Source organism: Apis mellifera, linkage group LG7 (genome assembly GCF_003254395.2).
Source record: "Apis mellifera strain DH4 linkage group LG7, Amel_HAv3.1, whole genome shotgun sequence".
Lineage (NCBI taxonomy): Eukaryota > Metazoa > Arthropoda > Insecta > Hymenoptera > Apidae > Apis > Apis mellifera.
Genome location: NC_037644.1, coordinates 3,010,055 through 3,032,456, shown reverse-complemented (window position 1 = coordinate 3,032,456; position 22,402 = coordinate 3,010,055). Strand labels below are relative to the sequence as shown.

The window sequence follows — 22,402 nt, the reverse complement described above, 5'->3', positions numbered from 1 at the left end:
AAACAATTACAAACGACACATCGATATCATGATGAATAGCAATTGTAAATGACAAGGTAAGTATCGAAAGAGCAAACACACCTTAATATCTATCAATTGAGTGAGCTTACCTACGCACATCCGTTGAGAAATAACTTGACGTATTCAACACGTGTTCTGGTCGATTTTTTGTCAACAGTATCACCGAGAACTGACAGGACAACGCAACACACGAGACAAACCAACCGACCGGCCGCGCACCAACTACGAAAACTCGTTCGCATTCGCGCACGATCGCGCCCAACCAACATGAATGCTTGTAACGCGCTCTATCGGAAAAAAATAGTATCTTCTACACATTTATTGAAAAATCAAGTATAATGAAAAATTCGTGCATCACGATGAAAAATATTAATTTAAAGATAAGATAAAAAAAATTTTCGTAATATTTTTAATATTACTTCAGCATCTTTCAATAAAATCTGAATAAATTTTTATAAACGAAATCTGAATAAAGATAAAATTCGTATTTTAAAGATAAATTTTCTTATTATATGTTACAAGTAAAGGAATAATAATGTTACTTTCAACAAAACATTTTATTATAAGAATCTAATTTATTCTTGATTGTGTAAAGATTACTGTAATAATGTAATATAAAAATAATAAAAATTTAAGGAATATTAGCAAGATAATCTTTTACATTGGAAGGTTCCAATCTTCTAAAACCGTTTGCATCACAAATACCAATTTCTATATTATCAGCTGTCATCTGTCCTTCAAATCCTTCCTTTAAAGTTAAAATGGCAGTATGAACAGCATCGTCCAATTCCAAATCTTCACTATATCTTTTCTCCAGAAATACTTTTCCATTGACAAAATTTTTACCCATTGCTGTAGCCTTCCATGCAAAATATGCACCGGAAGGATCACATTGATATAAACATGGCTTTCCATTATCCCAGCCACAAATTAACAAAGAGACTCCAAAAGGCCTGACTCCTCTATAATATTTTAATTTCAAAATATATCGTATTAATTATATTAATCAAATCTTTGATAAATTGAAAAATTATTCAAAAGATAAATACCCAGATTGTGTATATTCTTGCATAAGCATTGCAACTCTTTGTACCAATTGTGCAGTAGGTATTGGTTCTTGATAAATAAGTTGATATTGTTGTGCAATTTTACGTGCTTGCTTCACTAATAATCTATAATCTGGACCCATACCACTATATACCATACCAATGTGTTTTGTAATTATTTCTACTTTCTTTACACTATGTTCATCGTACAATATAGATTTGTGTTTATTTTCCGTGGCAAGAACAACTCCATTTGATGCTTTAATGCCAACACTTGCTGCTCCAGCAGCGACAGCAGCTAAAGCATATTCTATCTGAACCAATTTTCCAGATGGGCTGTGTAAAAAAATAAATTAATTTTTATATTTTATAACGTTTATTCATACAATGTATTTGACGAGTCATTGTACACTCAATTGAAATCAATTCATTTATGATAAAAGAAAAATTCATAACATTAATTTTTTCAACTGGTTGTTATAAATAATAAAAAAAGAGATTATTCGAAGATGATTTTCACATTTCTATTAATAATACATTTAATAAACCGATGTAATTTTATAAACCGATGTAACCTGTAATTTACTTACAGGTTATGTTCATGAAAACTTTTATTAATTAGTTAAAATAATATTACGTTTAAAATTACTTGTCAAAATTTAAATTTTTACGAGAAATAATTAAATTTACCTGAAAGTTGTTAATGAAAAACTATAACGTTCCGAAGCCATGACAATTACTTTGCAATAATATCAGTTACTAAATAGAGTGAACTTTCGGTACAAAGTTTGACAACGTGTACGATTGAAAGAAACTAAGGATTTCTACACTAGGGATATTTTCTGTTACTATATGAAATTATATGGTTATATTTTTAAATTATTAAATTATGGTTTTTATATATTTTTATCTATAAAAATCTACATTTATATTTTTAAAAATTCAAATTATAGATAAAATTATTATTATTACTATTATTATTATTATATACTATTAAATAAAATTAAGAATTTATATCAAGAATTATAATACGTTATTTCATTGATACGAAGTACGTTTCATTAAATAAACGATATTACAAAATTAAAAATTGATCCCATATCTTATAAAAATGTAAGATCTAACTTCAAGGAAGGAGGATGTCAATTTTATTTTTGCAACTAATTATTTCGAACAAACATCAAAAAAAGATCTATCGTTAATCGATCTATTTAATAGATTTTTTTTTATAATTTATTAATGTGTGATGCAAAATTTTATACGATATAACAGAAAAATATGTTCAATACAAACACACACTTTTTTCGTAGTATCCATTAAATTAATTTCAGAAGAATCAATATAATTAATATACAAATATACAGAAATGGCTACAGAGGAAGATAAGAAAAATGATAAAAATCAAATAGAAGAATTGTATGCATGGATCTCTACGATTCCACTTTCAAAACCAACAAAGAATTTATCTAGAGATCTTTCCGATGCTGGTACTTACAAAAACACTTACATTGTTTTTCACATTCTTGATATTTTCTTTCTATCTAAAAATTATATTTTTTTCAATTTTCCTATAATTTAAATAACCAAACAAAAATATCCCCTAGTAATAATAGCGGAAATCCTTAAAATATATTATCCCCGTTATGTTGATCTTCATAATTATGTGCCTGCCAATAGTATAACAATGAAGAAAGAAAATTGGAAAATATTAAATCGGAAAGTATTGAGTAAAATTCATATGAAACTGAATAAAAATATTATCAATCAGTTAGCAAATTGTCATCCTGGAACCGCCGAGTACGTCTTATTGGAACTGAAAAAGAAAGTTCTAAAAGATTTTGAGAATCTGTCGTTTAAAGAGAATGATTTTATCGAAGAAGGTAAACATTGAATGAAATAATAATAATAATAATAATAATAATAATAATAATAAAAAAAGAAAACAAGGCATCGATAAAAATTCGATATCGTACAAATATTTTTTAAAGCGTGATAATTTATTGTATTAGAAAAAGTGGACACGGATGAAACGAAAGCAACGATATCGAGCAAATCATTGCCAAATGTTGTCGATCAATTAACTTTGGAATGTATCGATCGTAAAACGTCAATATTTTATCAAATAAAGGAAAAATCCTATTTTATCTTGAAATGGTTTATAAATTGGTTATGCTTTTGGAATTATTTTCAAAATATTATGTTTCGATTAAAGAATCCTTTTCAAAGTTCGTGTAAGTTAAACATACATATACATATATATATTTTAAAAAAAGAAAATATGTACGTATAAAATAAATAGATGCGTAAAATAAAATTAAAATTGATTTTTAAATTCTTTTAACAAATTTCAATATATACATATACACATATATATATATATATATGTTCTTCCTCGTGTCTGTTGAAGTGAAAGAAGATGCCGAGACGCAGAGAACATCGGAGGACATCAACGGGGAAGATGGTGTTCCCCGTCACGTCTGCGTGCAATTAAGACAAAAACTTCAAGAGATCGATGATATTATCTACACGTTAAATCACAAGGTTGCGTATCTAGAGAGTACGATGAAGCTGAAAGACATGAGAATATCGAATCTAACGTCGCAGATATTGCTTCACAATGAAGAATCCAAATCGCAATTTACAAAAGTTGAGATGAATCATGACACATCGTCTAAAATTCGAGTGCAAAATATCGAGGAAAGAGGAGTAAAAATAGAAAAATAATGAAATCAGGATAGTAAATAAATATAATATCGTATAGAGAGTAAAACAGAATATTTATCTCGTTTTAATTATACTTATTCGAATTTTTATAATAAATCCTTTACGTTTGAGATATAGAGTTTTTTTTTTTTCCGAGAAAATACAATATAAACGAAAAAAATTTATATATCAACTTTCAACGACTCGACTCTAATCAATTATATGAAATTCATGTATTTGTATTCAAGATTGTATTCTTTTTCAAATTGAAACGGACTTTTAGAAAAACTAACGCTTTTTCTAAAACGCGTTCATCAGAGTGGAAAAATTAATAAGCAAGGAAAGTGTTGTGTGTCGTATATACAACAACTGCTCGCACACAGTGATATTAAAATAAAGATTAAAAAAAACGATTTATGCTAATCCTCCGCTCGACTACAACATTCGCATTAAAAATTTTTTATTTTTCAGATTATTAGCATAATGATTAAAAAAAAAAAAAAAAAAAAGGATAATAAAAGTATTACGACTACACTCAACATTGTAAACAGGAAAAAAAAAAGAAAAAAAGAAGAGAAAAGGAAGGAGCACACGCTTGATGCACACTGTGTCGATGCGTATATCGGAGAGATTGAAAAATATAACGAGTTCTTTTTCAGGATGAGGCTACAGGGAACTTGACATTAAGGTTTATAAAAACCACTCTCTCATCACTGTTCTCTCGGCGGAGGAGAGTGGGACTCTGTGCTTACTGCAGGGTCACGCGTCACGCATTGCAATGTTAGTACAGAGGCAACGCTCAAACGGAAAGCACGTTAGTGGCCAGACTCTTGAGCCGGTTTGAATGAGAATTTAACCGATGTGAGTATGATTCAACGTTGAATTAATATTTTCTTTCTTTTTTTCTTTCACTTGTTTCTCGTCGCTTCTTCCCTTTCAAATTTGACCAGATCCTTTATTATGGATACATTCTATGAATTTATTATATATAAATAAAACAGTGGAAAATTTTCCAAATATTCCTTACAACTATAAATTAAACGTAGTTGAAATTTATTCCTTCGTTTTGATAATAAATCATAAGAGATTCGTAGAACGTTCGAGAAATTATTAATTGTAATAAATAGTTGGATCAATGGAAAATTTTCCATTTTCAATATTAATTAAATGTCGTTGAATTTCTTCGCTTGAAAATAATAGATTTCACAGAATCTTCGAGAATATAATTAATTATAATAAGTAATTGGAATATAGTGTGACAAATTATTTTAGCATAATTTATTCACTTTTTATTGGTGATCATTGCATAAAATATAGGTTAGATCTTTTTATCATTATACGTACATTTATTATACAAAAACGACAAAAGTTCACATATATATATATATGAAATAACAAAATTAATTTCATAGAAAATTTATATACGTATTATGTTTACGTTTATACGAGGATTATAATATTTTGATTTTTGTTGAAGAAAATGTTAAAGTAACGTTAATTCAAAGCTATTTTCCATTTCGTGTCCATATGTCATTTGTACGACGAGTTAGGTAGGACGTTAGTGTCCGATATCTCAAACGATCCATGTTCTCGGTCATCGACCTTTACTGCATAGCATTTCTTCGAACCAGAGATTTCAATGCCCGCGCTCGAATAGGAATTTTGAATTTCCATCGAAAAAGACGAAACTCGCTCTCGACTTGTATTCATTTCAGAAAAAGTGAATTTTTTCTTACTTAAAAAAAAATAAAATGTAAAAGTTTCCTCAAATTCAAAATTCAAAATTTTTTTTCTATACTTTAAACATTAAGACATTTCTTTTATATTGTTAATTGATTCAAATGATTCATTCATAACAATTTTTTCCTCTTATATATTCTTTTTATATCTTGACATTTTTCAATAATAAAATAGATTCATATAAAAATTTGCAAAAAAGAAAAACTTTACCTACACAAGATAATATCATTCATATTTATCATATATGAATATTATAAAACTAATTACTCTTTTAATATCTCCAAATAAATTGTTTCAAAAAGACGAAACTCGCTCTCGACTTGTATTCATTTCAGAAAAAGTGAACTTTACAAATTTTACTTAATTTCTTATTTAAAAAAAATAAAATGTAAAAGTTTTCTCAAATTCAAAATTCAAAATTTTTTTTCTATACTTTAAACGCGTTAAACATTAAGACATTTCTTTTATATTGTTAATTGATTCAAATGATTCATTCATAACAATTTTTTCCTCTTATATATTCTTTTTATATCTTGATTATTTTTCAATAATAGATTCATATGAAAATCTACAAAAAAGAAAAACTTTACCTACACAAGATAATATCATTCACATTTATATATACGAATATTATAAAACTAATTACTCTTTTAATATCTCCAAATAAATTGTTTCAAAAAGACGAAACTCGCTCTCGACTTGTATTCATTTCAGAAAAAGTGAACTTTACAAATTTTACTTAATTTCTTATTTAAAAAAAATAAAATGTAAAAGTTTCCTTAAATTCAAAATTCAAATATTAAGACATTTCTTTTATATTGTTAATTGATTCAAATGATTCATTCATAACAATTTTTTCCTCTTATATATTCTTTTTATATCTTGATTATTTTTCAATAATAAAGTAGATTCATATAAAAATCTGCAAAAAAGAAAAACTTTACCTACACAAGATAATATCATTCACATTTATATATATGAATATTATAAAACTAATTACTCTTTTAATATCTCCAAATAAATTGTTTCAAAAAGACGAAACTCGCTCTCGACTTGTATTCATTTCAGAAAAAGTGAATTTTACAAATTTTTCTTACTTAAAAAAAAATAAAATGTAAAAGTTTCCTCAAATTCAAAATTCAAAATTTTTTTTCTATACTTTAAACGCGTTAAACATTAAGACATTTCTTTTATATTGTTAATTGATTCAAATGATTCATTCATAACAATTTTTTCCTCTTATATATTCTTTTTATATCTTGATTATTTTTCAATAATAAAATAGATTCATATAAAAATCTGCAAAAAAGAAAAACTTTACCTACACAAGATAATATCATTCATATTTATCATATATATGAAGAATATTATAAAACTAGAATATATAAAATTTTATAAAACTAGAATATATTAATTTTATATAAAGAATATATAAAAATATTATAAAACTAATTACTCTTTTAATATCTCCAAATAAATTGTTTCTTCTATTCTTATTTAATCCCCTTTTCTGTTAATTAAAGAAAAAAAAGAGAAGAAATTTTTTAAGAAATCTCTATTGTAATTTACCTGTTATGTATATATATGTATACACGTTTCGTTTAGATCATGTTACTCAAGATCGTGTCCTGCACAACGTTGTGCTACCTGGCCGCAGCTGGATCGCTCGTCGTGCTTCTGGTTTTACTGGCGGTGTACTTTTACGTCCACAACGGGATGGGAATCTGCGAAAGCAAGAAAAGAATGGACGGGAAGACTGTAATAATTACCGGATGCACGTCTGGTATCGGAAGGGAGACAGCGAGAGACCTGGCGAAAAGAGGCGCGAGATTGATCATGGCGTGCCGGAATTTGGAAGCGGCGGACAGATTGAAAGGTTCCTTCCTTTAGAGAGAAAAATTTCACTCTGATGATAATCGAATAAATTGAATCGTTCGTGCAAAGAAAAAAAAAAAGAGAGAAACCGATTATTACGATTCATTAATTCATTAATAAGCGGAGAAAGTAGGGTAAAACTGTATGAATATATATCATTTGTTTTCCTAAGCAAGAATTGCGCATACGCTTTGTGCTTGGCACGTGATATCAATTTTGAAATGGCTCTTGAGAAAAAAAGATATACACACATACGTCAGATCAGAAATCGTCGGTTCGTGTCACACAAGTGATACACAAGTTAAAATGCAAAAGTAATTGTGCAATGTTAACAAGAATTCCATTCTACGTAATAAAGGATCCATAACTTGTTTCATTCAATTCATTATTGACTTAACGGAAAATAAGAATTTTTATTGTAATGCAATTAAGTTTTAACACGCGGCTTCAAGTTTCAACACGAACACGATTTCGCATCTATCCCTACCTTTGCGATTCTTTGGAAAATTTTATTTTTTTTTTTCTTCTCGTCAGTTCTCAAACGATTCTCTTTTAGAGGGAGAAAAAATTATTCTCGTTTTCTCAGCTTTGTTCTTTTCTCCTTTTTTTTTTTTTTTTTTTTCCCTCCCCGCACAAAGGAGAGATTTCCCAATAAAATTAATTGGAATTAAAAGTACGACGATTTTTTGAATTAACATATAAATTAATTTATCCATTTCGAATCAACGGTGATGATACGCTCACGCATTTTTATTTATAAAATCAAATCGATGTAATTGCAACACAAGAAGAGAAGCAGGCAAGATTGCGAGATTACCCTCGATCGCGTTTATTTTCAATTTTATTAAAATTTGCATACATGAAATTGAATTGGGGAAAGGAAATTGGGCAAGATAATTTGAATTTTCTCGTCGACTGTCATTGGAAGAAAAGAATTTTTCATTTTCACAGAGGAATTGATAAAAGAGTCTGGGAACGAGGGCATCGTCACGCGAAAACTTGACCTCTCCTCGTTCGCCTCGGTGAGGGAGTTCGCCCGGCAAGTAAACAGCGAGGAGGAGAGACTGGACGTGTTGATCCACAACGCTGGAACGGCTCAATTGTTCAAGAAGATGGTGACCGAGGACGGAGTTGAGATGACGATGGCCACTAATCAATACGGTCCATTTTTGCTCACGCATCTTTTGATCGGTGGAAGTATTAGAAATAACTTGCTTCCTTCCTTCCTTCCTCTCTCTTAATTTAATAAAACGATTGACAAATGGTTGCAGACTTGTTGAAACGATCGAAGCCGAGTCGAATAATCATCGTCGCGTCCCAGTTGTACGTCTTGGCGAGATTAAATTTGGACAACGTGAATCCAACTACCAGCTTGCCCGGCTATCTCTACTACGTCTCGAAATACGCGAATATCGTGTTCAGTTTAGAGTTGGCGCGACGTCTCGAGGGTTCCGGGGTCACCGTCAATTGCCTCCATCCAGGATTGATAAGCACAGGTATATGGAAAGCTCTCCCGCCCCCTTTCTCGTGGATGCTCAGTTTTCTGCTCAACCTCCTCTCGAAAACGGTGGAGCAAGGGGCGCAAACGACCATACACCTTGCCGTCTCGGACGAGGTGAGCGACATCTCCGGCAAATACTTCGTGGATTGCAAAGTAAGCAAAGAAAAATAAAAAAGGATTCTTCTTAATCTTAATTTTATTTTGGATGATGGATTCAAATGATGATTGTTCAGGAACGGGAATTATTTTGCGGTGTCAAGGATGAGGCACAGGCTAAGAAATTTTGGGAGCTGAACGAGACAATGGTGAAACTTGAACCGTCGGATCCAAAAATTTAAAAAGATACTTAAGAATAAGCGAGGAGGATATACTCGCAATTATTTAATGATAATATTATTTTCGTATAAAAGAATTAATTGGTTCGAATAAAAATGTTTCATTTCATTCGAAGAAGAATTTTATTCCTCCTCCAATCGAATATCATTTTAATCGGGAGTACACGTTCAATGTTTCACTCCTCTCGAAGGTTGGGAGGGTAGCGGGAATAATGTTTCCCATAAGCGCATCCTTTCGGGGAAGAATTCGGTTTTCATTCCTAAACGAAGATTGATCTCCAGATAATTCGTTCTCGACGGGTCGAACGTCTCCCACGAAACGTTTTCGAATCTGTCATCGTTCCTCGGGATCGGTTCCCCGTTTATCACGAAATTGGACCACATGCTAGTGTAAAGCTCGACCATCGGTGCTTCCGGTGCGTCATCCTCCAAATAGGGGAGAAACGGGAATTGCTTCGCGTGAAACAGATACTGCAAGTCGTCGTGATGCGACGGATCTGAAATACAATTATATCATCCTCTCAGTTTTCAGTAATATGAAAAAGTAGTTTTTTTTAACCTACTGTATGCCGTATCGTTGCTCCATCTGTAGAAACCGAATCGTCCCTCGTACGTAAATTTGTAAAAGTATACCGGCTCTCTCGACTTCGAAGCGAACAATTTGACCGCTCGATACACGGGGAATATGGTTATGCAATCGCCGTATACCTGCGAAATAATTTATATTTTATTGTATTTTATATTTTTAAATAATCTCATCTCAAATAATGAAATGTAATGAGAAGGATTGTCAAGTTGGAAGAGATTCGTTTCATTACGAATTAATTGTATCGACAGAGAAATTCTTCTCGATCGATAATGCAGTTTCATAGTCATTTTACTTTATATATATATTTGTTGAATATATCTCATCTCAAATAATGATGTAGAGAAGAAGAGGAAGGATTGGATACGAATTTTGCCAAATTAGAGGAGATTCGTTTCATTAGGAATTAATTGTATCGGCAGAGAATTCATAATGAAATGTAATGAGAAGGATTGTCAAGTTGGAAGAGAGTTGTTTCATTACGAATTAATTGTATCGACAGAGAAATTCTTCCCGATCGATAATGCAGTTTCATAGTCATTTTACTTTATATATATATTTGTTGAATATATCTCATCTCAAATAATGATGCAGAGAAGAAGAGGAAGGATTGGATACGAATTTTGCCAAATTAAACGAGATTCGTTTCATTACGAATTAATTGTATCGACAGAGAAGTTTCTTCTCGATTGATAATGCGGTTTCATATATAATATATATGTTAAATAATCTCATCTCAAATAATGTTTTAAAGAAGAAGAAAAAGAATTGGATACGAACTTTGCCAAGTTGGAGAAGAGTCCTTTCGCTGATCGGCTCGTCTTTGAAATAAAACTGTTTCAATTGCCTGCTTATGTAATTCGATCGCGAAGTATTGCGTTCGTACATGCAAAAGATCGGGGCGACCTTGTTCCAATTGTTGTTCACCTCTCGATACAAACTACCGTTGTCCACCTTGTCATTTCTTTCGTACACTGAAAAAAATAACCACGTGCAATGCTGCGCATTTCGGTGCGCATCAAAATATATTGAAGATATTATTTACACGCGGCAACGCCGGCAAACTCGTGTTCCGTGACCCCGAGTATGTAAGGAACTTGGTGGAATTTCCCTAGCGCGATCGAGTCGTACGGTTGCTCGGATAAGAACCGTTCGACGCCAGGAACTTGGGGCTCCACGGCTGGTGTCCAGAGGAGAATGGGATTTCCGTACCAATCCTATATGGAGAAAGAGAAACAGAAAAAAAAAATTAATCAATTAAATTAACACTCGAAAAAATTTTTGTTTTTTAAAAACGATACCGTGGAAGACACAAAAAATTCCAAATGGATAGAACACGCATAAAAATATATCGCGAAGGATACAATTTGTAAGGATACAATTTGTAGGATTAGATTTTTTTAAACTATTTCTAATTGATGAACTCGTTAATGAAATAATACCCGAAACAAATAATTATACGATAACTTGCCCTAACAAACCGAAGATGCATGCTGATATATATAATTCCTTCATAAAATATTAAACAACAATACAGACTTTCTAATATTCGATAAATTTTCTTTATACGTAAAAATAATAAATATTAAAATAGAAAATTTTTATTCGTTAATTTGTGCTTTATTCGTTAAATCATTTTAATTGCAAGAAAACATAGACGAGAATGTATCGACTGAGTCCGTATAGTGGAGCGCAAAAAGTTACCAAAGTCAAGTACCGTCAAGTTGGCCAACGTGTTCGTGAAGTTTTCCACGGGTTTCTCGATCAAACAGTTCAACATGGAAGCGGTCGAATCGGTGGGACAATTCAACAGCTGAGCTTGCTTTTGAACCAGTTCTTTCTGCCCGTGTTCCGCGATACCCGTGTAGACTTCTGGCTTGATGGCCGAGGAGCTCATCGATATAGCCCTGTGGAAAAGATCTTTAGACATCGGGGAGACCATGTGCAACATTATGCTGAAACTGCCCGCGCTGTAGCCGCACAACGTGACGGAATTCGGGTCGCCGCCGAACGCGGCTATGTTTCTTCGAACCCATCTGAACGCCTCTACCTGATCCTTCAGGCCCATGTTGCCGGGCGCCTCGCTGTCGCCGGTATTCAAGAAACCTGAAATTTTCGAATCTCGGTGAATTCATGTTTTTGTGTCAAAGTGTCCAATAATAAGTTTCTTTCGCGCTGGGAATTAATTGACTTTGATATTTGGATATTTTTATACGAATATGTAGACTTGTTTATTAGACTATTCATGACTGATAGATTTATTTTTAACGCGGTCCTCTTATTTTTATTTATGTTGACTGTCATGTTGATAATAAAAGTTCTTGATTGAGCTATTCGACTGTGAAATATTTTCTGGTTCAAAAGCAAAAATATTTAACTTACTTATATTTAGAAATAAATATTCCTTTATTCGTTATAATAATTTTTATATTAATTTTCTTTAACTTTATTATTAATAACGAAAATTGCATACATATATCTTTAATCCTAATGAATTTTTAAAAGTAATTATATCAACAATTTATTTACCTATTCCAATGAATATTAATTATGTATGAAATTTTGATCCAATTATTTTTTTAATAATCCAAATTATCTCTGAATTTATTTTATCAATTATTGTCCAAATGTTGATATTTTGATCAATTATAAATATTATAAAAGATATAAATTCAGGTTGATTATTTCAATTAATTCATATAAATGGTGTTTCATTTTGCTTTATAATAATATATATCTATCACGAAGAAATATTTGGAAAGATATTTCACCATAAAACTATCGAATTATTATAAAAATAATACAAAAATGGTTTATTAAAAAAATTATTTAGAATGTAAAACTTTAAAGCATTCTATATACAAAGATGAAATTGAGAAATAATTTGGACGTTGTTGTCGCTAAGACATAACTCTTCCATTCTTTTCTTTTCGACATTAGAACAGTTATACCACTCGTTCGAACTATAGAGTGGCGAGGTTGGCCTACACGCAATGTATAGAAACGAATAGTCGATGCGTTAAATTTTTTCCTACACCGTTCAATATAAATAGCCAAGGAAGCTACGTGTTATGCTTCATTGCTTTAAAAAAGATTTTATAGGAGTGGATTATTATCCATCAAGCAATTGATTTAAGAAAGCTGGCAATTTTAAAAATCAAGACTCGTTGAAAATCCACTGAAATGGACTGAAATGATACACAATCAGGATGGAATATATCGATCGACGCGAAGTTTAGATTACTGTTGATAGATTTCTTCGCGTCAAAAATGTGCACAATGCTCGAGAAAGATTGTCAGTGGCCGGCATTTTTTTTATTTTTGGCGGTTTTTATCATCGAGAAATCAATGTAAGAAACAAATATTATTACATTTCCAGAGATACTCTATGTATATTAATAACTCGAATCGCTTGTCATATGATACATGGCATTTTACGTGAAAGTGACTAGTCGGTGGTAATGAAAGGGTTAAAGACTCGTTTCTGTCATTGAAAAATTCTCTCCACGATAAATACAGTTCCAATCCATAAGCAAAGAAAGAAAAAAAAAACTCACCTCGAGGAAATTATTTTAATCAAATAAGCTTCGAAAATTTTGGAAAGAGAGAATAATAAAGCTTCCTGAGAGATAAGAAGTAAACAAAAAGTATCATTGTATTCACTTCGTATGAAACTTTTTTTGGATACCTTATATAATATTAATGTTTTATATTATATTTCTTACCTAGAGTCCCGAGACGATAATTAATCGTGACCAGCACGATATCTTTGTCGAGTAGATATTGAGGGCCGAAAATTAAACTTTGCCCCGAGAAACTGGTAAAACCGCCGGGATGTATGAATATCATAACAGGTCTCTTTACATTTTGCTCCTCGCACGGTAGCTAGAAAAAATAAATAAATAAATGAAACTTAAGGAAAGATTGGTGCATTGAAATTTTGTTTAAGTATCGTTACGGTGATGTATGAAGTGCGTTTATTTACTTTGGTGGTGTACACGTTCAAACGTAAACAATCCTCCGCTTGAAACACGCCATCGGGATGAGGGCAACTGGGTCCTTCCTCGGTGGCATCGAACACGTTTCGCCAATCCGCCGCTGGGATTGGTGGCTATATTTTAGCGCGAAAAATGAAAAGAAAGAAGAGATAATTTTTTATAAAGATTATCGATCGATCGAACGAACGAAATTTTCTTTTTTTTAATCTTTACTCAAACTTTTCCTTTTTTTGGAATTTTGAAAAATACGCACGTTTTTTAATAATTAACTCGTGCTCCTCGTATAATAATTATTTGGATAAGAATAATTATTTTTTTTTGTAAATATTAAAAAGCTTAAAATTAATTTTTCTATTCTATTTTTAATACTCCTCGATTCCTATTTTCGTCATAAAATATTGCAAATACCTTAAGCATGTTTACACGTTTTTATTATACAAATTTTTCGCGCATAAATTAAATCACGCCACGTTAAAGTAAATACGTTAATGTAGAATTCAATGTTACTTACTTGAAAACGTTGCTTCCCGACAGGTGGCTCCCCATATCTTATTCCGCGGAACGAATAAATCTTCCTCCCATGCCTCGAGACGATAATTGAACCGCGAATTTTCCCAATCGGGGCTTCGACCAATGGTTGCTCGATATTCGTCGAACAGTCACAGACAACAGCGCCAACGATACAAAGAATCGATATCAAAGTGTTATACTTCATTTTGAAGGGAGAGCAACAAAGTTCGATCTTAAGATTGTTCTCTCCTTTCTTGAATAGGGAATTTGATAAAAATTGTATCGATCGATCTAGGGGATAAACCGCGTAATATCACGCGAATAACAGTGGGCGATTAATGATGGAACAGGGGAATTTATAAGAGCGCCGCTACGAGGAAAATCGAGTGGGGAAATCCAATTACCTTTAAGGAAGGAATATTATCTCTTATAAATTCTTGCACAAGAACGTTCTTCTATTTTGTCTTTATTCGAATAAGATCACGTACAAAATTATAAAGATTACGTATTTCTTTTTTTTTTTCGTTGGAAAAATAAGTCGATCAATGCCAATAACAAACATGCCGTTTTGTTATTCCATATTTTATCAGCGTGTTAGAAATATTATAGATATAATATGTATGACGTTGCGAATTTAGAGTGGCATAAAAAATATTAAGGAAAGGTTAACGAAATGCGAATCTATAAATATACTAATAAACATATTCCGATTGAAAATTGTTGATGCATGATGTATATGAAATTATCGCGTTTTTTTTTCTTCTTTTTTTTTTTTGTAATCTTTAAGATTTTAGAAGAAAATATTAATTCGATAGTAAACTCTTCTAAAATATGATTAATAGTATCGGAATGTAGAATTAGAATACAAATTAATGCGAATATAATGAAAAATCGGATATATCGAGGAAAATTTGATGGAAATTAGAAGATCCAAGTTTCTCAACAATGTTTATTAAATAAAAATATTATAGATTATCGTAATTTTTGTATTCAAACGATCGATCATCCACTTTCATCTATTTCTCATTCTTTAATTTATTCTTTGGATATCTTTATATCATACAAAAATGAAACGTGAATTACAAGTTAAATAACGATGAGTACTTTGATCTTTTAAATCGATTTTATTTAGTCATAAATTTATAGAAAAAGCTTCCAAAATTTCCAAATAAAATTAAGTTTGAAATAGAAATTCGAGTTTGAAAAAAATAGAATAAATTTTCTTTTCATTTAAAAATTAATATTCAATTTCATTTCTTCCCCGAGAATTCAATCAATTTTACTTTTATTTTTTAAATAAAAATTTTTCCTGCTAATAGAACAAACTCGAAACTTTAATTCTTCTCGAATAGAGAATAATATTAAATAAAATTTATTTAAATTATTTCTGAAGTTTTTTCATTCCCATTCATTCTATCGTCGTATAAACCAGTTCTCATAACGGAGTTCAAGCAGATCTCTAGATAATCGTCTCGCGCAAACCTGTCCCACGTGACGCCTCCTTCGTTATCATTTAGAGAGAGAGGTTCGCCATTTTTCACGAAGCTCGCCCACACACACGTGTACAATTCAACCGTCCGAATTTGTCGAAATATGGAAAGATCTTCTCCATTGGAAATCTGTCTTGATGGCTTCACGCCTGAGGATCAAGATTAAGAAATTTAATATCGAAAGATTAGAGATAAAAATCTGAAAGGATCAACATAAGCTAGGCGAGGCGTTACCTTAAAGAGTCGTAGAATTCCACATGCAGAAACGTCCTTGATAGGTAAAAATACACGGGGGCTCGAGAGTGTTCAGTATCAATTTTGCTCCCTCCCTGATATTTAATTATACTGTTTTCGTAGATCTGAAAATCGGAAAAACGATGACGTCGATTCGTAGATTATTATTATTAGATTATTATTGTTATTATTTTTAATTAATTGATTCATCCATTTACACGCGCGAGACTCTTCGAGTGGGATCGATTGACCCTCCCCCCTCGAAGTAAAAATTTCGCAATTCCTCGCTGATGCGTCGCGATCGTGATGTGTTTCGCTCGTACGTGAAACTAATCGGTGCAATTCGATACCAATCCTCGCTCATATCACGATACATGTCGTCTTTGTGCTCAATTCTCAAACGCTGGAACAAACAAATAATATTACAAATTGTATAACAAATATTTTCTTTATTTAGGTTGCATTGATCACTTTGACCACGCCTTTTTTCAAATACATATGAAACTTTTATATTCTCATATTTTGTATGTATTTCTTTGTATTTCTTTGCACAAGGAATTGTTATTTTGCGATATTTTAACGGGATCTTTATAATCCCAACGTTCATTCGTTCTATATTCCTCTTGTACTACATCTCTATTTTCCTTCTTTCTATCGTCAAACTCTTAATGAATAAAAATAATTTCGTTTCAATTCAATTGACAAAAAAATTCAAACTCATCTTCGTTCGAACTAATTTCCATTCATCGTGTTCCATCCTTATAAAACTCAAAAACTTTGTATTAATAATATTTCTAAAATAAATATGAAAATAATAATCAAACTTCGGACCAAAAACGCCGAAAATGTAATTCGATCCATAATATCACGGTATAATCTGAGATAAAAAAATCTATATTATTCTACACTTTATAAAATTATTATATAAAATATATATTATATAAAAAAATTTAGAAATCGTGAAGCGATATTTTAAAAAAATCAAACATAAGTAAATATTCGATCCAACTGGACAGTCACCATTCGAGCAAAGGGTTAGTCGAATTAAAGAATCGCTCGTGTCGGTAAAGTTGGCAACGAGTCTTGATCTCAAACAGGCCAGCATATCTTCAGAATTGTCGGAACAGTATAAAAGTTTCACTTGTCTCCTGGCGAGATCGATTTGCCGGGTCGTATGGTTCCGCGTTTAAAAAAGATCCGTTCATCACGATGTTTTGTGGAACAGATTCATCGACATAGGCGAACTATGTGCAATCACACGCTCAAACAAAGCTGCAACCGCTAATAGTGACGGAATTCGGATCCCTTTCGATGTTTCTTCGAAACCAACACTTCAAGCCTAGATTCCCCAACGCATGAGAATCCCTCGTGCTCACGAAACCTAAGTACGAAATTTCGTACATTCGAAACGAGTTTAATTTTCCGATTTATATTATTTAGATATATCAATTAATCATACCTAATATGTCGAGATGAAAATTTACCAAAACGATATCATGATCTAACAAATATTGTGGGCCGAAAAAATAACTTTGGTCGGAGAATATGTAAAATCCGAATGGAAAAATACCAATATTAGTCTTGTCACGTTCTCGTCTCTCGATGGAAACTGTAACGTATAGTATATACTTTTAAATATGTGACAAATGGCGACATCTACAAAGTTTCTTTGGAATTATCTAACTAAAAAAGTTAAATGTAATCTATATAATATAGTGTCATACGGAAAATTATTTAGGATATTTAGTGCTTATATTGATTTGAATATCTCGTTATAATTAGTGTTTCAAATACACGTGTACAAAAATTTATATAATTCGGAATTATATCAATCGTGAAGACGATAATGCTGAAAAATAAAAGCTTATAATTGTGTGTAAATATATGTTGCTCGATCAGTATGCAATTAGATTTAGATAAGAAAGAAAAAATACTTTTCCAGTATACACGTTCAAACGCAAACAATCCTTGGATTTGAGACCCATTTGATCCAAATTTAGACATCCTGGACCCTCGTTCGAAACGTCGAAAACATCGTTCCAATTTGCCGCTGGTATTGCAATCTGTGGGAAAATTGCTAGAATTATTCCCACCCGAATGAACGTTCCACCCGATAAATATTCGTATGTAAAAAGGAAACACGGCAAGTTCCCTTTGTTTCCACATAGTTGAAGGTTGACGATAAGTTTGACGAATGTCCATGCGCCTGGTATCTTTCCAGAATTAATAGAATTATAATCGAGGGAGGAAAAAAATGAGAAAAATTTACCTGAAAACAGCGCCGTTTCTGTGGGAGGCTCGGCGTATCTCACACCGCGGAAGGAATAAATCTTTTTCCCAAGCCTTGAAGTCGAAACGAAGCTGCGTATTTTTCTGCAATTGGCGGATACACGGATGTACAATTTAGAACGTTACCGATCCCAACGATGTAAAACGCGATTATACACCATTCCTTCATTTTACGACAATTGTTCCTTTCTCACGAGTATTTATTTATATTTATTCAAAATTTTTCAATTTTTTTTTTTTTTTAAATCAATAAGCATAAATTATTTGCGTAGCAAATATTCGACAAACACTGAATATCGTAGAGAAAAAAAGAAATATTTTATCGGTTCGAGGAAAAAAAAATGATACATTAATCATCTTATTGTCGTTAATATTAAAGAAAATAATAATATTGGATGAAGGACAAAGGAGAGGAGATGCTGTACGAGAGAGGGATATTTTGAAACTCTTGTTTATTATATCTAATTGGAGAAATAGCCAATTTTATTTGTATTTCAAATTTAATTTATTCGAAAACGAAGAAATTTTACTCTACTTTCGATTTATTTTTTTATATAAAATTCTACTCGGTAATTCATCACTAGTAGGAATATAAATATTTAACGAAAAAATGAACGTGATGTTAAAAATGTAAAATAAAATGTTCTTTCAAAGTCAAAATAATTAAAAAATAAATAAATATATATATATATAATTATCTTAATATATTTGATGCTTCGACTTGTTCATAATAAATTAAACAATGGCGATATTCGAAATAATCTATATTTCGTAAATCGATACGAGTAAAAATCTTTAGATAGATAATATTAACAAAAAAAAAATATTGCAAATTGCAACAACATACAATCGATACGATAATAAATTATACTTACAAACCAATTTTCCTTATTTATTGTAAACTTTATTTTTCTATCTATACATATCGTGTTGTTATAAAGTTACGTAACATTCGTATATATGTATATCAGAGGAAGAAGATATGCAAGAATAGTAACGTCAATATTTTTAAGAATTCTATGATAAACATATTTTTTTCTTGTATTTACAATTTGATATGACGCATCATTGCATTGTAAAACAAATATGTAAAAAGAAATATATATGCAAAAATTTTTGTATACCATTAAATGCTTTTCTTCTTTTTATCTCCTTTTTATTTCTTTTTTTTCTTTCTTTTTTTTTTTTCCTTTTTTTCTTTCTATCATAAATACTTGTAATTTCCTTTTTTTCATATCAAATGATTACACGAGGATTCGAAATGATTCATTTTCTATATTATTTAGATTTGTTTACTTTCGTTTCTTATACCTCCTCCTCTTCCGCCGTCTCTCCCTCCGTTACCTCTTCCGTCGTATCCCCCTCCGTCACTTCTTCCGTCGTCTCCCCCTCCGTCACCTCTTCCGTCACCTCTTCCGGCTCCGTCTCCTCCTCTATTGCCTCTTCTCTTTCCTTCTCTTTCGGCTCTTTATCCTTTTTATCTTTTTTATCCTCCTCCTTTTTCACCTTTTTCTTCGGTTTTTTCTTCTTCTTTTTCGATATTTTCTCGGCCCTTTTTCTTTCAATCTTTTGCTTCTTCGCCAATTCCGGCTCTATGCAAGGATCGACGCTGGGCGCGTAAGCGATCGGATCGATCGGACGTTTCTTGACAACCGGCTTCTTCTCTTCCTTATCGTCCGGGCATTCGCCCATTTTGTACGGTTTCGTTTTCGGTAACACTTTCCCGTATACCTGCAAAACAAAAATATATCGATCCAACAAAGATTAAGATTCGAACTAGTTTGCATTAAAAAAAAAATCATACAGGCATTTCAAATATTGGTCTTCCATATTTATCCTTATCTCGTGGTGTCCTTTTCCCGACAGGACTCAACGGTTTCTTTGGTTTGGCCAATGATTCGACTCTTCCCGAAGGTGTGGCGGATAGAGCAGCTTTTTTCACGTCGAAAGGCTTTGCTTTGAGGGCTGTACATATACGAATTCTTGGCTTCGACAAATTATCCGTACGTGGAGATGCTGAAATAAAAACATATGTGTATATATATATATATGTATATATTATGGTTTATATAAATTAAATATATGATTTATATAATGTTATATAATTTTATAGCATACATTTGCCTTTCAAAGCAGCTTTCTTGATGCTAAATGGGTCATCTTTGCACGGATGAGGCGAAAACCTCCAAGCATTTTTCTCGATCTTTCTTCTCTTCGCCTTCTCTTCCTCGGTCTCCTCCTTTTCTTTCTTCTTCTCCTTTTTCTTTTTCTCCTTTTTATCTTTCTTATCTTTCTCCTCCTCCTTCTTCTCCTTTTTCTTAACCTTCTCCTCTTTCCTCCTCTTCCTAGCCTCTCTCCTCTCCTCCCTCCTCGTCTTAGGCTTCTCCCTCCTCTCCTTCCTCACCTGCTTCTCCTTCTCCGGCTTCTTCTTCGGCTCCGTCGGTCTCTCCTCCTTCCTCCTCTTTTTGACCACAGGTGGCGGTTTCGTCACTTCTTCCTCGGGCGGCCGCCGCTTCCTCTCCTTCCTCCTCTCCTCCTCCCTCTTCTTCCTGTGCTCGGCCAAAGCCTCCTTGCCCCTCTCCTCCCTCTTCTTGATCAACTGTTTCTTCCAAGTTTTCGCCAACGGGTCCTTCCTTCCCTTTATCATCTTATACGAGGGCAGCGCCAAGAAGTTCATCCAAGGAGTGATCTACACGATTGATTTTTGGGGTGGGGGGGGAGAAAAAGAAGAAAATTCATCGTTGCGTCGTTCGTGCTCGAAGGGGGGCCGGGGGGAAAAAGAAGAAAATATTTCAATCAAAAGGGGAGAAACAAACTTTATAAGTTAGCGCGCTTCTCATTATACCATGAGGTGTGAAAAGCTCTTCTATCTCGTCTTTGGTCAACTGTTGGGGGCAATCGATCAATTTTTTCGCCAAGGCCAACTTCCTCAATCTCTCCTGGTCCAGGACTCGTTTCTCGTACAACGATATTTTCGAAGGCCTGCACTCGTCCGGAAGGAAGAGCGCGCGTGGCTTGCTAAGATTCAGAATTCTCTCGGTCGCTTTGTATTTCAACGCCGCGGGCGATACTTGGTAATAAATCCGGCCGAAATCCAATAATTTTATGTTGGGCAGTGCGAGAAGTATCGTCCTTTTCGACGCGACCGCTTGGAGCGCTGCTTTCGAAATGGCCAAATCTAATTTACAGTGAACGCTCATGTCGATCGTTTCCCGCGGTTTGGACAACGTTTTGATACGTTTCTTCAACTGTGACAACGGTTTCGAAACTCTAACCTGAGAGAGAAAAAGGTAAATTTAGTTTTTAAAAAATTAACCAATTGGGATGATAAATCGAGTGCTAAACTATTGGCTCGAGTTCAGGCAACTTCTTCGGCTTCGCTTTCACTTTCGCCCAGGCGTCGAAACGTGTCCAATCAGCCGGTGTCGCTAGCCATCCTTTCAATTTTAATTTAGTCTTTATTTTTCTGAAAAATCATATATATATTTTATAAATTATCCAAATTAACGCCATCTTTTTGCGTTCATTTTTTTATAAACGATTAATGTATTGAACATCCTATTGATATATTCAATTAAAAGATAATTTTAATAGAAGAAATTTCCTTACTTTACTTTATGCTTTACTTTATTCACTTTTCTAGCTCTAGCAACCGGTCTAGATGGTTCCCTCGGTCTTTTCGGGGGTACTGGTTCTTTTGAGGGTTTCGGGGGTTTCATTCTCGGAGGCATTTTTTCAAAAGTTTATTTTCCGATCTGTGTACGAATATGTAAAGAGGCTTGATTAAAATTATATCTCGGCGAAGGATTATTCAAATTCAAGAACAGGACAAACGTTTTCTATTTCCTAAATCGTATATCTTCTCTATATTGCTATTTGATTAAATAGTTTTTTCCTTTTTTTTTCTTTTTTTTTTTTTTTTTTCGATTTCGATCGGAGGATGAGGATTATATGAATGTATTAGGTGTCGAGATACGTTGCGGTGACATTTTTAATTGTATTATTTTTTTTATCCACTGTTACGTTAAATTATCCATTTTCAACGTCACTATTTCATTTTGTCTATTTTTTTTA

At 32.3% G+C, this 22,402-nt stretch overlaps 5 protein-coding genes and 1 long non-coding RNA gene across 6 annotated transcripts; 2 read left to right on the top strand and 4 right to left on the bottom strand.

Moving 5' to 3' along the window:
* Window positions 1-559: 559 nt before the first annotated feature.
* Window positions 560-1,860, bottom strand: LOC409802 (proteasome subunit alpha type-2). Its single transcript, XM_393294.7, has 3 exons — window positions 1,758-1,860; window positions 1,071-1,403; window positions 560-983 (listed from the first exon to the last, which is right to left on the bottom strand). Exons 1-3 carry the CDS (start codon window positions 1,796-1,798, stop codon window positions 653-655), a joined length of 705 nt encoding a protein of 234 aa, XP_393294.2. The 5' UTR covers window positions 1,799-1,860; the 3' UTR covers window positions 560-652.
* A 573-nt stretch (window positions 1,861-2,433) lies between these two features.
* On the top strand, window positions 2,434-3,791 carry LOC726532. The gene is made up of 4 exons (XM_026441694.1): window positions 2,434-2,554; window positions 2,672-2,947; window positions 3,083-3,298; window positions 3,475-3,791. The coding sequence occupies exons 1-4, from the start codon at window positions 2,434-2,436 to the stop codon at window positions 3,789-3,791; spliced, it is 930 nt and encodes a 309-aa protein (XP_026297479.1).
* A 684-nt stretch (window positions 3,792-4,475) lies between these two features.
* LOC413168 (retinol dehydrogenase 14) lies at window positions 4,476-9,330 on the top strand. The gene is made up of 5 exons (XM_006560150.3): window positions 4,476-4,631; window positions 7,116-7,386; window positions 8,337-8,576; window positions 8,657-9,039; window positions 9,120-9,330. Exons 2-5 carry the CDS (start codon window positions 7,119-7,121, stop codon window positions 9,222-9,224), a joined length of 996 nt encoding a protein of 331 aa, XP_006560213.1. The 5' UTR covers window positions 4,476-4,631; window positions 7,116-7,118; the 3' UTR covers window positions 9,225-9,330.
* Window positions 9,326-14,716, bottom strand: LOC409801 (esterase E4). The gene is made up of 8 exons (XM_393293.7): window positions 14,317-14,716; window positions 13,793-13,918; window positions 13,533-13,692; window positions 11,525-11,913; window positions 10,853-11,024; window positions 10,588-10,781; window positions 9,785-9,929; window positions 9,326-9,718 (listed from the first exon to the last, which is right to left on the bottom strand). The coding sequence occupies exons 1-8, from the start codon at window positions 14,518-14,520 to the stop codon at window positions 9,390-9,392; spliced, it is 1,719 nt and encodes a 572-aa protein (XP_393293.2). The 5' UTR covers window positions 14,521-14,716; the 3' UTR covers window positions 9,326-9,389.
* Window positions 14,717-15,610: 894 nt separating this feature from the next.
* Window positions 15,611-17,301, bottom strand: LOC100577571. The gene is made up of 4 exons (XR_003305068.1): window positions 17,060-17,301; window positions 16,258-16,442; window positions 16,040-16,164; window positions 15,611-15,954 (listed from the first exon to the last, which is right to left on the bottom strand). It is a non-coding gene; the product is annotated as an uncharacterized LOC100577571 (long non-coding RNA).
* A 2,189-nt stretch (window positions 17,302-19,490) lies between these two features.
* Window positions 19,491-22,059, bottom strand: LOC100577453 (RNA-binding protein 25). Its single transcript, XM_026441693.1, has 7 exons — window positions 21,964-22,059; window positions 21,868-21,886; window positions 21,674-21,789; window positions 21,124-21,603; window positions 20,447-21,017; window positions 20,133-20,344; window positions 19,491-20,059 (listed from the first exon to the last, which is right to left on the bottom strand). Exons 1-7 carry the CDS (start codon window positions 22,057-22,059, stop codon window positions 19,634-19,636), a joined length of 1,920 nt encoding a protein of 639 aa, XP_026297478.1. The 3' UTR covers window positions 19,491-19,633.
* Between the last annotated feature and the right edge of the window lie 343 nt (window positions 22,060-22,402).